At 48.2% G+C, this 14130-nt stretch overlaps 1 protein-coding gene across 1 annotated transcript in view; it reads left to right on the top strand.

Moving 5' to 3' along the window:
• The window catches only part of aff2 (AF4/FMR2 family, member 2), a 569269-nt gene that overhangs the window by 402600 nt on the left and 152539 nt on the right, over positions 1-14130 (top strand). The window contains exon 8 of the mRNA XM_070882879.1: positions 11330-11381. Coding sequence (XP_070738980.1) covers positions 11330-11381 — 52 coding nt within the window. The remainder of the gene's footprint in view (positions 1-11329; positions 11382-14130) is intronic.

Here is a 14130-nt window from a genome sequence, read left to right as displayed (position 1 = left end):
GGAACTCCACTTCAGGCGCCAGGAAAACGCACTTCGAGCATTTTAACCAGACCCCACGCGGTTGAGTCGACTAAGAACCTCCCCCAGGTTCTACAGATGCTCGACTGTGTTCCGACCTGTGACCAAAATGTCGTCCTGGAAGATCACAGTGTGCGGGACCAACTTCAGTAAGCTTTCCATGTTTCTCACCACCGATCGGATTCCAAATGGGCATCTGTTATAAACAAAAATACCTTTGTGCGTGTTGATGCAGATGAGGGCTTTCGATGATTCCTGCAGTTCCTGCCTCATGTAGGCTGAAGTCAGATCTAGCTTCATGAACGTCTTTCCTCCGCCAGCGTTGCAAAGAGGTCGTCGGCCTTTGGTAGTGGATATTGGTCCTGCAGGGAGAAACGATTGATAGTTACTTTGTAATCGCCACAGATTCTGATGGTGGCGTCTCCCTTGAGGACTGGGACGATAGGACTGGCCCACTCGTTGAACTCAATCGAGGAAATGATGCCCTCTCTTTGCAGCTGGTCGAACTCGATCTCTACCCTTTCTCTCATCATGTACGGTACTGCTCTCGCCTTGTAATGGATGGGTTGCGCCCCCGGAATTAGGTGGATCTGCACTTTTGCTCCTTGGAATTTCCCGATGCCTGGTTCGAACAGCGAAGGAAATTTGTTTAAGACCTGGGCACACGAAGTGTCGTCAGCAGGCGATAGCTTTCGGACATCATCCCAGTTCCAGCGTATCTTTACCAGAAAGCTCCTGCTGAGCAGCGTGGGACCATTGCCCGGTACCACCCAGAGTGGTAGCTTGTGCACCGCTCCATCGTAGGAGACCTTTACGGTAGCACTGTCGATTATAGGAATCAGTTCTTTCGTGTAAGTTCTTAGTTTTGTGCGAACTGGAGATAAGACTGGCCTTGAGGCCTTGTTGCATCACAACCTATCGAAAGTCTTTTTGCCCATGATGCACTGGCTCGTGCCCGTGTCCAGCTCTATTGACACTGGGAGTCCATTTAGTTCAACATTCAGCATTATCGGGGGGACAATTCGTGGTGTATGTGTGCACCCCATGTACCTCTGCCCCCTCTATCTGAGGTTCTGGTTCATCGTGATCCTCCGTGGATCTGTCCTCCTCTGCAACATGGTGGCTTGCAGGTTTAACAGGTTTTGCAGCTCGCCTACATACTTGTTGCAGGTGTCCCATTGTTCCACAACCGTTGCAAACGTACTCTTTGAATCGGCATGAATGGAAACGATGATCACCCCCGCAGCGCCGACAAGGTGTTAATGGCCTTGCATTCATCACCTTTGATGGTGGACTCTGAGACATCTGCGGACGTGTAGCTGCAGGTATGTGTGACCCCTGCCCTATACGTTACGATTCAAAAGCATCACTTTGTTCACAGTACTTGTAGCAGCACTTGTGTGCTGAGAGATTTGCTTCGTATTGTCACTGGCGGCAATGAACGCCTGGGCTATCGCTGTGGCCTTACTCAAGGTTGGGGTCTCTACAGTCAAAAGTTTGCGAAATATGGTTTCGTGGCCAATGCCAAGTACGAAAAAGTCTCTGAACATATGATCCAAATGTCCACCAATTTCTAATGTTCTGCAAGGCATCTTAGCTTGGCGACATAACTCGCCACTTCCTGGCCTTCAGACCTTTTTTAGGTGTAGAACCGGTACCTCGGCATCAGGACTCTTTCCTTCGGGTTCGGACCAGTGTGCACAAATCGTCGTATGGTTTCTCCGTGGGTTGCGCTGGAGTGAGCAGATTCTTCATGAGGCCATACGCTGGTGCCCCACAAACAGTGAGGAGGATCACCCTTCGTTTGGCAGCACTCTCTTGCCCATCTAGATCGTTGGCCTTGAAGTATTGGTCGAGTCGCTTCACAGAAGTTTCCCAATCATCTCCCTCCGAGAATTTTTCCAGGATGCCCACTGTTCTCTGCATCTTTGGGTTCACTATCTGTATTTCATCGCCAATTGTTGTGTATGGAGAAAGAGTCAGACTGAACACTGTGAGCTCAAAGTAAAGTGTTACCTTAGTCTTTTATTACAGGTCTCCAGAGTGCCTCTCCAACCTGTGAAGCCTCCTTAAATACCTGTGCTCCCAATGGATTATGGGATCCCTTTGGACTCCAGGGGATGAGCCCTCTGGTGGCAGTACAGAGTAAATACAAGTATACATATATAACAATAATGACCAGATAATCTGCTCATATAATGATGTTGGTTGAGGGATAAATATTGGCCAGTGCACCAGAGATAATGTTGTGTTCCTAACACAGATGTGACTGCACACAGGGAGGTTAAAGTAACAGTGACCTCAGTCTTTATTAAGACACTCCAGAGTGAGTAACAGGCCTTAGGGGCTGGCTTATGTATAGTGCTCCCAAGGGATGCTGGGATCCCTTGGGACTTCAGGGGATGCGCTCCCTGATGGCGGAACATGGGAGTGCATGCTTTTACAGATACACAACATCACTCCCCCCCCCCAAAGTCAAAGTGGAAACTATTAACAGCATGAGGTGGTCGGGAGCCTTTCTTTCCCTGGTGGACCGCCTCAGTATAAATGTCTGTTCTGGTGTGTTGGCTGTGCCCTCGCTGGGCTGGCGTGTTGTTGGCCCTGCAGTGCTGCTGGGTGCGCCTGGCCTTGCTGGGCTGTTGGGTGTGATGGGTTCGATTTCCTGGTCCGGCATGGTGTTGTTGATCCTTTGGGTGTGTGTTGTGGGCTCGAAAAAGGTGGTATCTGCTGTGGGTTGTTCAGGGCAGTCTGTGAACCGCAGCCTCATTTGGTCCAGGTACTTTCTGCAAATTTGCCCATTGTCTAGTTTGACTACAAACACCCTCCTCCCTTCTTTAGCTATCACCGTGCCCGCGATCCACTTGGGACCACGTCCATAGTTTAGCACATACTCAGGGTCATTCAGATCAATTTCCCGTGACACAGTGGCGCGACCATCATTTACATTTTGTTGCTGCCGCCTGCTCTCTACCTGATCATGCAGGTTGGGGTGAACCAGCGAGAGTCTGGTTTTACGTGTCCTTTTCATGAGTAGCTCAGCCGGGGGCACCCCTGTGAGCGAGTGGGGTCTTGTGCGGTAGCTGAGCAGTACTCGGGACAGGCGGGTTTGGAGTGAGCCTTCTGTGACTCGTTTGAGGCTCTGTTTGATTGTTTGTACTGCCCGCTCTGCCTGCCCATTGGAGGCTGGTTTAAACGGGGCCGAGTTGACATGTTTGATCCCATTGCGGGTCATGAATTCTTTAAATTCGGCACTGCTGAAACATGGCCCGTTGGCACTGACCAGTATGTCAGGCAGGCCGTGGGTGGCAAACATGGCCCTCAGGCTTTCAATGGTGGCGGTGGTGGTGCTTCCCGACATTATTTCACATTCAATCCATTTTGAAAAAGCATCCACCACCACCAGGAACATTTTACTGAGAAACGAGCCCACATAGACGACATGGATCCTCGACCATGGTCTGGAGGGCCAGGACCACAAACTTAGTGGTGCCTCTCTGGGCGTGTTGCTCAACTGAGCACACACGCTGCATTGCCTTACACAGGACTCTAAGTCAGATGTCGATACCGGGCCACCACACGTGGGATCTGGCTATCGCTTTCATCATTACTATACCCGGGTGTGCGCTGCGGAGATCCAAGATGAACGTCTCCCTGCCCTTTTTGGGTAGCACTACGCGGTTACCCAACAACAGACAGTCTGCCAGAATGGACAGCTTGTCCTTTCGCCGCTGGAACGGCTTGATTAGCTCTTGCATTTCAATGGGGATGCTGGCCCATCTCCCATGCAGCACACAGTTTTTTACTAGGGACAGCAGAGGATCTTGGCTCGTCCAAGTCCTAATCTGGCGGGCCGTGACAGGTGATTTATAATTTTCAAACACTTCCATGACCATCAACATGTCTGCGGGCTGCGCCACCATCAACCATTTTGCAGGCTGCGCCATTTCCACCCCTGTGGTAGGCAATGTTAGCCAACTGAGAGCATCCACACAGTTCTCGGTGCCTGCCCTGTGGCGGATGGTATAGTTATACACTGATAGCGCGAGTGCCCACCTTTGTATGCGGGCTGAGGCATTAGTATTTATCCCCTTGTTTTCAGCGAACAGGGATTTGAGGGGCTTGTGATCGGTTTCCAGCTCAAATTTGAGGCCAAACAGGTACTGATGCATTTTCTTTGCACGGAACACGCATGCTAATGCCTTTTTCTCAATCATGCTGTCGGCCCTCTCGGCCTTAGACAAGCTCCTGGAAGCATAGGCAACAGGTTGCATCTTTCCCGCAACATTAGCTTGTTGTAATACACACCCGATTCTGTACGACGGCATCACATGCTAGCACAAGTCTTTTACGCGGGTTATACAATACAAGCAGCTTGTTGGAGCATAAAATGTTTCTGGCTTTCTCAAAAGCAATTACTTGTTTTTTTTTCCCATACCCAGTTCTCACCTTTATTCAATAACACATGTAGGGGCTCTAAGAGGGTGCTTTACCCCGGTAGGAATTACTAAAATAGTTGAGGAGTCCCAGGAACGACCATAGCTCCGTGACGTTCTGTAGCCTGGGCACGTTCCTGATTTCCACCCCCGTGGTGGGCAATGGTAGCCGACTGAGAGCATCCGCACAGTTCTCGGTGCCTGGCCTGTGGCGAATGGTAAGCCTCTGTCTTGGCATCTGTGGGCCGAATGCCGTCCACCGCAAACTTTGTCCCCAAAAACTCCACTTCTGTTGCCATGAAGATGCATTTTGACCTCTTCAGCCGCAGCCCTATGCAATCCAGTCACTGGAGGACCTCCTCCAGGTTTTGTAGGTGCTCGACGGTGTCCCGACCCGTGACCAATATGTCGTCCTGAAAAACCACCATGCATGGTACTAACTTGAGTCGGCTCTCCATGTTTCTCTGGAAGATCGCTGCAGCCGACCGAATTCGAAACGGGCATCTGTTGTAGATGAACAGTCCCTTGTGCGTGTTGATGCAAGTGAGGCCCTTCGAAGACTCCTCCAGCTCCTGCGTCATGTAGGCCGAAGCCAGGTCGATCTTGGTGAATGTCTTGCCTCCTGCCAGCGTCGCAAATATGTCGTCTGCCTTAGGTAGCGGGTATTGGTCCTGTAGCGAGAAACGATTAATAGTTACTTTATAATTGCCGCAAATCCTGACCGTGCCATCACTTTTGAGTACTGGAATAATTGGGCTTGCCCACTCGCTGAATTCCACTGGGGAGATGATGCCCTCGCATTGCAGCCTGTCCAGCTCGATTTCCACTCTCTCCCTCATCATGTGAGGGACCGCTCGCGCCTTGTGGTGAATGGGTCATGCCTCTGAGACCAAGTGGATCCGCACCTTCGCCCCGGAAAAGTTCCCAATGCCTGGCTCAAAAAGGGAAGGAAATTTGTTGAGACCTAGGTTCATGAGGCCTCATTGACATGTGATAGCGCTCGGATGCCATCCCGGTTCCAGCGGATTTTGCCCAGCCAGCTTCTTCCAAGCAGTGTGGGGCCATAGCCGGGACAATCCAGAGTGGCAGTTCGTGCACCGTGCCCTCGTAGGTGACCTTGACCATGGCGCTGTCCAGGACAGTGATGAGCTCTTTGGTGTACATTCTCAGTTTCGTATGGATAGGGCTCAGGGCTGGTCTGAGTGCCTTGTTGCACCACAGTCTCTCAAACATCTTTTTACTCATGATGGATTGGCTCGCGCCAGTGTCCAGTTCTATGGCTACGGGTAAGCCATTCAATTTTACATTTAGCATAATAGGTGGACATTTCGTCAAAAATGTGTGCACCCCGTGTACTTCAGTATCTGCCTCCTCACTCTGAGGCTCGAAATTGCTTTGGTCTACCATGGACCGATCTTCCTCTGCCACGTGGTGGTTAGCAGGTTTTGCAGAGCTTGCAGCTCATCCACAACGCCAACAAGGTGTGAATTGCCTTGCATTCATATTTTGTTGCGGACTCTGAGTCATCTGGGTCACCTGAGGCCTGCTGGCAGTTGCAGACTCGCGGTTTCTGCCCTGTACATTTCTGCTCGCAAACACAGTTCCAGTTTATTTATGAACATTGCTAGTACTTGTGTGCTGAGAGATTTGTTTGGTGTTATCACTGGTGGACATAAACGCCTGTGCTATCGCAATGGCCTTACTGAGGGTCGGTGACTCTACAGTCAAAAGTTTTCGTAGGATGGTCTCGTGGCCAATGCCCAATACAAATAAGTCTGAGCATTTGCTCCTGGTAGCGACCAAACTCACATTGTCCTGCAAGTCGCCTTAGCTCGGTGACGTAGCTCGTCACTTCCTGACCTTCAGATCGCTGGTACGTATAGAACCGATACCTCGCCATCAGCACACTCTCCCTCGGGTTAAGATGCTCCCAAACCAGTGTATACAGCTCCTCATACGACTTATTTGTGGGTTTCACCAGAGCCAGAAGATTCTTCATGAGGCTGTTGGTCAGTGCCCCACAGACCATGAGGAGGACCGCTCTCCTTTTTGCAGCGCTTCCTTCTCCGTCCAGCTCGTTGGCTACAAAGTACTGGTCTAACCGTTCGATATAGGCTTCCCAGTCCTCACCCTCCGAGAACTTCTCCAGGATGCCCACAGCTTGCTGCATCTTTGCGTTGGATTCGTGGCCAGTTATTGTGTTCCGAAGACAGATGAGACTGCACACAGGGAGGTTAAAGTACCAGTGACCTCAGTCTTTATTAAGACACTCCATAGTGAATAACAGGCCTGAGGGGCCGGCTTATATACAGTGCTCCCAAGGATTGCTGGGATCCCTTGGGACTTCAGGGGATGCGCTCCCTGGTAGCGGAACATGGGAGTGCATGCTTTACAGATACACAACAGGTAACTCCCCTGTTCTTCTTTGAAAATAGTGCCACAGGATCTTTTACATCCACCCGAGAGAGTTAACGGAGCTTCGGTTTAACGTCTCATCCAAACAACGGCACCTCTGACAGTGCAGCACTCCCTCAGTGCTGCCTCTCTGGTAGTGCAGGTCTCCCTCACCACTGCACTGGAGTGCTCGAGTCTTTGGAGTGGGACTTGAACCCACAACTTTCAGACTTAGTGGTAAGGGTGCTACCCACTGAGCCACAGGATTGGGGAGGGAATTTTAACTGAACTATCCCAGCTGGAAGCTGGGGGCATGGGGTCAGCCCCTGTTTTACTGTCAATGGAGAATCAAATCAGGTGGGGTTATAAAACGGAAATCTGATTGGATTTTATTTATTAGAATCGGGGACAAAAGGGTGAAACCGAGAAATAAGCAAAAACAGCTCCTCCAATCACGGTGATTGATAAGGTGAATGACCTGTGAACTGCAGGTAAATCGATCGGAGATTCCTCACAGAAAGAGTTATTGGAGTGTGGAGTACTGTGACATGGGTATTTGAGGCACAGACCATTGCAACTTTCAACGGAACAGTGCATCAATATTTGCAGCAGTGGGATTTTACAGAACTCATTCTCGGGATGTGAGCGTCACTGGCAAGGCCAGTATTTATTGCCCATCCCTAGTTGCCCTTGAGAAGGTGGTGATGAACCGCCTTCTTGAACCGCTGTAGTCCATAGGGTGAAGGTGCTCCCACAGTGCTGTTAGGGAGGGAGTTCCAGGATTTTGACCCAGCGATGATGAAGCTCCATTGACATTAGCCTTAAGGACAGACTGGCACCCCTCGTGTCTGGCGTGTGGGTCTCACTCACCCAGCTGCAATCTTGTTGTACATTTGCCAGATTTGCTCATACCCAGTTGATGAAAGAAAGAAAGATTTGCATTTATGTGGCGCCTTTCACGGCCACGGGCATCCCAAAGCATTTTACAGCCAATGGAGTACTTTTTGAAGTGTAGTCACTGTTGTATTGTGGGAAACACGGCAGCCAATTTGCGCACAGCAAGCTCCCACAAACAGCAATCTGATAATGACCAGATAATCTGTTTTTAGTGGTGTTGATTGAGGGATAAATATTAGCCAGGACATCGGGGATAACTCCCCCGTTCTTCTTTGAAATAATGCCGTGGGATCTTTTACATCCACCTGAGGGAGCAGACGGGGCCTCGGTTTAATGTCTCATCCAAAAGACGGCACTTCCGATAGTGCAGCACTCCCTCAGCACTGCCCTGCAGTGTCAGCCTGGATTTTTTTGTGCTCAAGTCTCTATAGTGAGACTTGAACCCACAACCTTCTGACTCACAGATGGGAGTGATACTCACTGAACCACAGCTGGCACATTAAAACAAGTCACTTGCAGCACACACACAACGAGGATGACTTGCTTCCACATGAGTTCACAGATGTTTCAATGAAAGAGCTGATGTTCCAGTCCTGAACTCCAATTGAGGGGGTGGAAGATGCCTGTGCGTGGATTTTTTTATCATGTGGTGACCGTTGCACACCAGCCACCACACGGGCTTGACAGAGCTAGGCCTTTATCCAGTGGCAAGGGTTAACCAGGACGACTGGAGACCTGCTCTGCTGCACGGACCTAGTGCGCACACATATCGCAGTGTGGGCTGGCCCGTGCTGCCCCTGGGCTCTCAGCTCTTCTGGGCCCCATACCCTCATTCACCGCACCTCTGCCACGATCTCTTGCCGCTCCTCCGCCACAAACACTCGCCGCACCTCCGCCATGATCTCCCGCCGCAATTCCGCACCAAACATTCGTTGAATTTGCCAAGGTTCGGCGAATGTTTGGTGCGGAGTTAATACTATACAATTATTGTGATCAGAGACGATTTGGGTGTCCTAGTACAAAAAACTCAAAGGGTTAGCAAGTAATTGGAAAGGGAAATGGCACGTTGTCCTATATTGCAAGAGAGTTGGAGTTCAAGAGTAAGGAAGTCTTGCTACAATTGTACAGAGCTTTGGTGAGACCACACCTGCAGTACTGTGCACAGTTTCAGTCTCCTTATCTGAGGAAGGATATATTTGCATTAGAATCGGTGCAGCGAAGGTTCACTAGATTGATTCCTGGGATGAGAGGGCTGTCCTATGATGAGAGATTGAGTAGATTGGGCCTACACTCTCTGGAGTTTAGAAGAATGAGAGGTGATCTTATTAAAACATGTAAGATTCTGAGGGGGGTTGACAGGGTAGCTGCTGAGAGGTTGTTTCCCCTGGCTGGAGTGTCTCAGGTTAAGGGGCCAGCAATTTAAGCCTGAGATGAGGAGGAATATCTTCACTCAGAGGATTGTAAATCTTTGGAATTCTCTTCCCCAAAGGGCTGTGGATGCTGAGTAGTTGAGTATATTCAAGGCTGAGATTGATAAATGTTTGGACTCTAGGGGAATCAAGGGATATAGAGATTGGCAGGAAAGTGGAGTTGAAGTCAAAGATCAGCCATGATCACATTGAATGGTGGAGCAGGCTTGAGGGGCCGTATAGCCTACTCCTGCTCCTATTTCTTATGTTCTTACTATAATTGCCATGACCTGATCTGTGTCAGCACATTATAAAGGTTCTAGTGATGGCCTTGGCTGTTGTACTGTACTGGGACCTGTTTGCAGTACCTGTTTGGCCAGACTCCTCATACAACTATATATTTAATGACTGCAAATGGTCAGTAAATAGCTGAGGAACACATTAATATTTTATTCCCTACATTTTATTCTCTACATTATTTTTATTTACTGCAAAATGTTAGCATGCAGGTACAGCAAGTAATCGGAAGGCAAATGGAATGTTGGCATTTATTGTAAGGGGGGATGGAGTATAAAAGCAGAGAAGTCCTGCTACAACTGTAGAGGGTATTGATGAGGCCACATCTAGAGTACTGCGTACAGTTTTGGTCTTATTTAAGGAGGGATATACTTGCATTGGAGGCAGTTCAGAGAAAGTTCACAAAGTTGATTCCTGAGATGAAGGGGTTGTCTTGTGAAGAAAGTTTGAGTGGGTTGGGGTTTAGAAGAATGAGAGGTAACCTTATTGAAATGTATAAGATTCTGACAGAGTAGTTGCAGAGAGGATGTTTCTCCATGGAGAATCTAGGACTAGGGGGCATAGTTTCAGATTAAGGGGTCGCTCATTTAAAACGGAAATGAGGAGGAATTTCTTCTCTCAGAGGGTTGTGAATCTTTGCAATTCTCTGCCCCAGAGAGATGTGGAGGCTGGGTCATTGAATATATTTAAGCTGGAGATAGACAGATTTTTTAATGATAAGGGAGTCCAGGGTTATGGGGAGTGGGCGGGGAAGTGGAGGTGAGGCCAAGATCAGATCAGCCATGATCTTATTGAATGGCAGAGCTGGCTCAAGGGGCAAAATGGCCTACTCCTGCTCTTATTTTTATGTTCTTATGTTGTCTCTATCTACCTTATCAACTTCTTTAATCATCTTAAATACCTCAATTAGATCACCCTAAATCTTTTTCACTCAAGGATTCTCCCCTTGCACTGTCGTTACGAACAATGGGGTTACTGCAACCTGGGATTCTGAGTTTTGGTGCAGAAGGTCACGATGGGCCCGATATACTTTGAGCTGATTGAACCAGGCTCCGACTGTTACAGATTTCACTGAATTAAATTCATTGACTGTGTATGTGAGACTGGTAGCACAGTGGTTATGTAACTGGGCTAATAATCCAGAGGCCTGGACTAATGATCCAGAAACATGAGTTCAAATCCCACCATGGCAACTTGGAATTAAAATTCAGTTAATTAAATATCTGGAATAAAAGTTAGTATCAATAATGGTGACTATTACAGGGTTGTTGTTAAAAACCTCTCTGGTTCACTTCTGTCCTTTAGCAGGAAATCTGCCATTCTTACCTGGTCTGGTCTATATGTGACTCCAGGCCCACAGCAATGTGGGGTTGACTCTTAACTGCCCTCTGAAATGGCCACTAGCAAGTCACTCTGTTGCAACAAAAACAAGCTGTTGCAGCAGTTCAAGAATGTGGCTCACTGCCACCTTCTCATGGGCAATAAATACTGGTCTTGCCAGTGCCACCCATATCCCAGGAATGAAAACAATTAACCGTAGACAACGGATCAGGAATAAATGACTTGTCAACCTCTGTGCGTTTGGGGCCCAGTGACTTGGTTTTAAGATTTAAGGTAATTGGCAAAAGAGCCAGAGGGAAGATTTTTTTTAACGCAGCGAGTTGTTATGATCTGGATTGCGCTGTCTGAAAGTGTGAATTTAATAGTAACTTTCAATAGGGAATTTGATAAATACTGGAAGGGAAAACGATGGCAGCGCTGTGAGGAAAGAGCAAGGGAGAGGGGACTAATTGGGCAAAGGCACGATGGGCCGAATGGCCTCCTCCTGAGCTGTAGTCTGAGCAGCAATTTTAACCACCATCGATCATTTCTGTCTTGCAGGATGCTGGAGGACGACCTGAAGCTCAGCAGTGATGAGGATGACAGCGAACAGGTAAACACTGCAACAACTCTCATTGATACCGCGCCTATAACGTGGATAAAAAATGTCTCAAGGTGCTTCACGGCGACGATTATCAGACAGAAATTGGACACCGTGCCACGTAAGGAGATGTGGGAAAAAGGACCACCTCCTGACATCGAACCTAGATCTGGCCTCGGACAACGTAAGATTGTAACCCCCGGCGCCCTCCCTCACCTCCTCAGTTGGAGTTGTAGCTGCTTGAGAAGTGTGAGAGCAGGCAGTGTTCCAGGTATTTCCCGGCTTTTCAATGATTCCTGGTGATGATTCCTGGTTTTACAGAATCTTCCATTTTAATTGGCGGTCGTTAAATTCTACAAAAATAAAGGCACTTAACCTTTCTCGTCATAAAAAGAGGGGAAATGTCATCCAGTGGCTTAACTACATCTGATTAAGAGGAGCAAAGCAGCGAAGGTATGCCTTGTTATCTATGCACATGCTGCAACGTGAGGTTTTATTGCACATGACATTTACAACGGCTTCAGGAACCCTATTAAATGCACATTCCTCTTTTATTTATTTGCGAGTTAGTGTAGAGCCCCAAATGATAGGAAATCAAAGCGTAGGTCTGGAATCAATTTTCATTTATTACTTGGAAGCTGTTATTGATGCTTGCTGCTTTGTAACTGTTGTCTGGGTGAAAAGCTTTGTCCAGTGACCTTAATACAAATGAACACAGAGACGCATGACTGTGCCCCACACCACTGGCCCGCAATGCATCATCTCGAGAGAATGTCCAATAAATATCAATCGGATACATATTTGAGGGTCACATATATCTCACTTGGAGGACCTCGGATACTTCCGGGTTTGAAAAGAGATACCATTCCCAAGGTAAATTGTCGATAACTGACAGCTTTGAAGATCTGTGGAGGGCTATAAATCAGTTTAATTACAGTCAGCATCTGCTCTTACAATTTACTGTAATCCTCGTCGCTCTTGTGGCTCCATCTCTCTTTAATGATTGTGGAAACTGAAGGAAAACGTCAAGCGCTTCCTTTCTCAATGTATATGTGCCGTGTCGTTAACCTAACAGAAAAAAGCTGTGCGCAGAAGCACGAGTGTGTGTGGGTGGACGCGCACGGAAAAAGCGTCCTCAGCTAATCTCCTCACTGGAAAATGATTGGACTTGACATCAACATAAGATCCATACACATGGAGGTTTTATTCACCATTTAATGAGCATTGTGACATGTTTATTTTCCCCCGTTTATATGAAATTTGAGTTAAAAGAAATAGGAAATTAATATCCAAACAAAAACAACAACATCTCAGAGGGTTGTAAATCTGTGGAATTCGCTGCCTCAGAGAGCTGTGGAAGCCAGGACATTGAATACATTTAAGACAGAGATAGACAGTTTCTTAACCGATAAGGGAATAAGGGGTTACGGGGAGCGGGCAGGGAAGTGGAACTGATCCATGATCGAATGAGCCATGATCGTATTAAGTCCCTGATAAAGTGCAACAACCCCACTGATACCTGGGAGTCCCTGGCCCAAGACCGCCCTAAGTGGAGGAAGTGCATCCAGGAGGGCGCTGAGCACCTCAAGTCTCATCGCCGAGAGCATGCAGAAATCAAGCGCAGACAGCGGAAAGAGCGTGCAGCAAATCAGTCCCACCCACCCTTTCCCTCAATGACTATCTGTTCCACCTGTGACAGAGCCCGTGGCTCTCGTATTGGACTGTTCAGCCACCAAAGAACTCACTTCAGGAGTGGAAGCAAGTCTTCATTGATTCCGAGGACTGCCTATGATAAAATGGCGGAGCAGGCTCGAGGGGCCGTATGGCCTACTCCTGCTCCTATTTGTTACATGTTCTTATGTAACTTGTATTTATATAGCGCCTGTAATGTCCCAGGGCGCTTCACAGGAGTATTATGAGATTACAAATTTGACACCGAGCCGCATAAGTAGAAATTAGGACAGGTGACCAAAAGCTTGGTCAAAGAGGTAGGTTTTAAGGAGCATCTTGAAGGAAGAAAGAGAGGTAAAGAGGCGGAGAGTTTTAGGCAATGAGCTACAGAGCTTGGGGCCTAGGCAACACCAATGGTTGAGCGATTATAATCAGGGATGTTCAAGAGGGCAGAATTAGAGGAGTGCAAACATCTCGGGGCTGCTTGTGGATCTGGAGGAGATTACAGAGATAGGGAGGGGCGAGGCCATGGAGGGATTTGTAAATAAGGATGAGTTGAAATCAAGGCACTGCTTAACCGGAAGCCAGTATAGGCCAGCGAGCACAGGGGGAATGGGTGAGTGGGACTTGGTGCGAGTTAGGAAACGGGGCAGCTAGGTTTTGGATCACCAGTGTGGAACCTGACCTCTGCTACTCTGACACCCTAAGTTATCGTTGATCGATTTGATCTAATGCCACAGCTGCCGATAACCTTTTGGGTTCTCCGACGGGATTTCACAGTTTGCGTTCTGACTCAAGTTGTGGAAAGGAGGGCTCTGGTTAGGCCTCTGGCAATAATGGGTCACGCCTCAACAAGATGCCAGGAGCTGATCTCTACTCCATGTTGACCGTGGTTACTGCACGTTCATTTTGTCCCTGAGATTTTAACTCCAGTGTTTGTACATGTCATTATTGACCCCCCATTAGAGGTGAGTCCACTGTAACGTTATGAGGCACCTCCTTGTAGATATCCATGCTGGTTATGTGTTGATGTGTTTGACAATGTCAGGTCATCTCATTTACATGACAAGAACATAAGAAATAGGAGCAG

Source organism: Pristiophorus japonicus, chromosome 6 (genome assembly GCF_044704955.1).
Source record: "Pristiophorus japonicus isolate sPriJap1 chromosome 6, sPriJap1.hap1, whole genome shotgun sequence".
NCBI classification, from domain to species: domain Eukaryota; kingdom Metazoa; phylum Chordata; class Chondrichthyes; family Pristiophoridae; genus Pristiophorus; species Pristiophorus japonicus.
The sequence above is the reverse complement of the archived record's forward strand: the minus strand, read 5'-3'. Positions and strand labels throughout refer to the sequence as shown.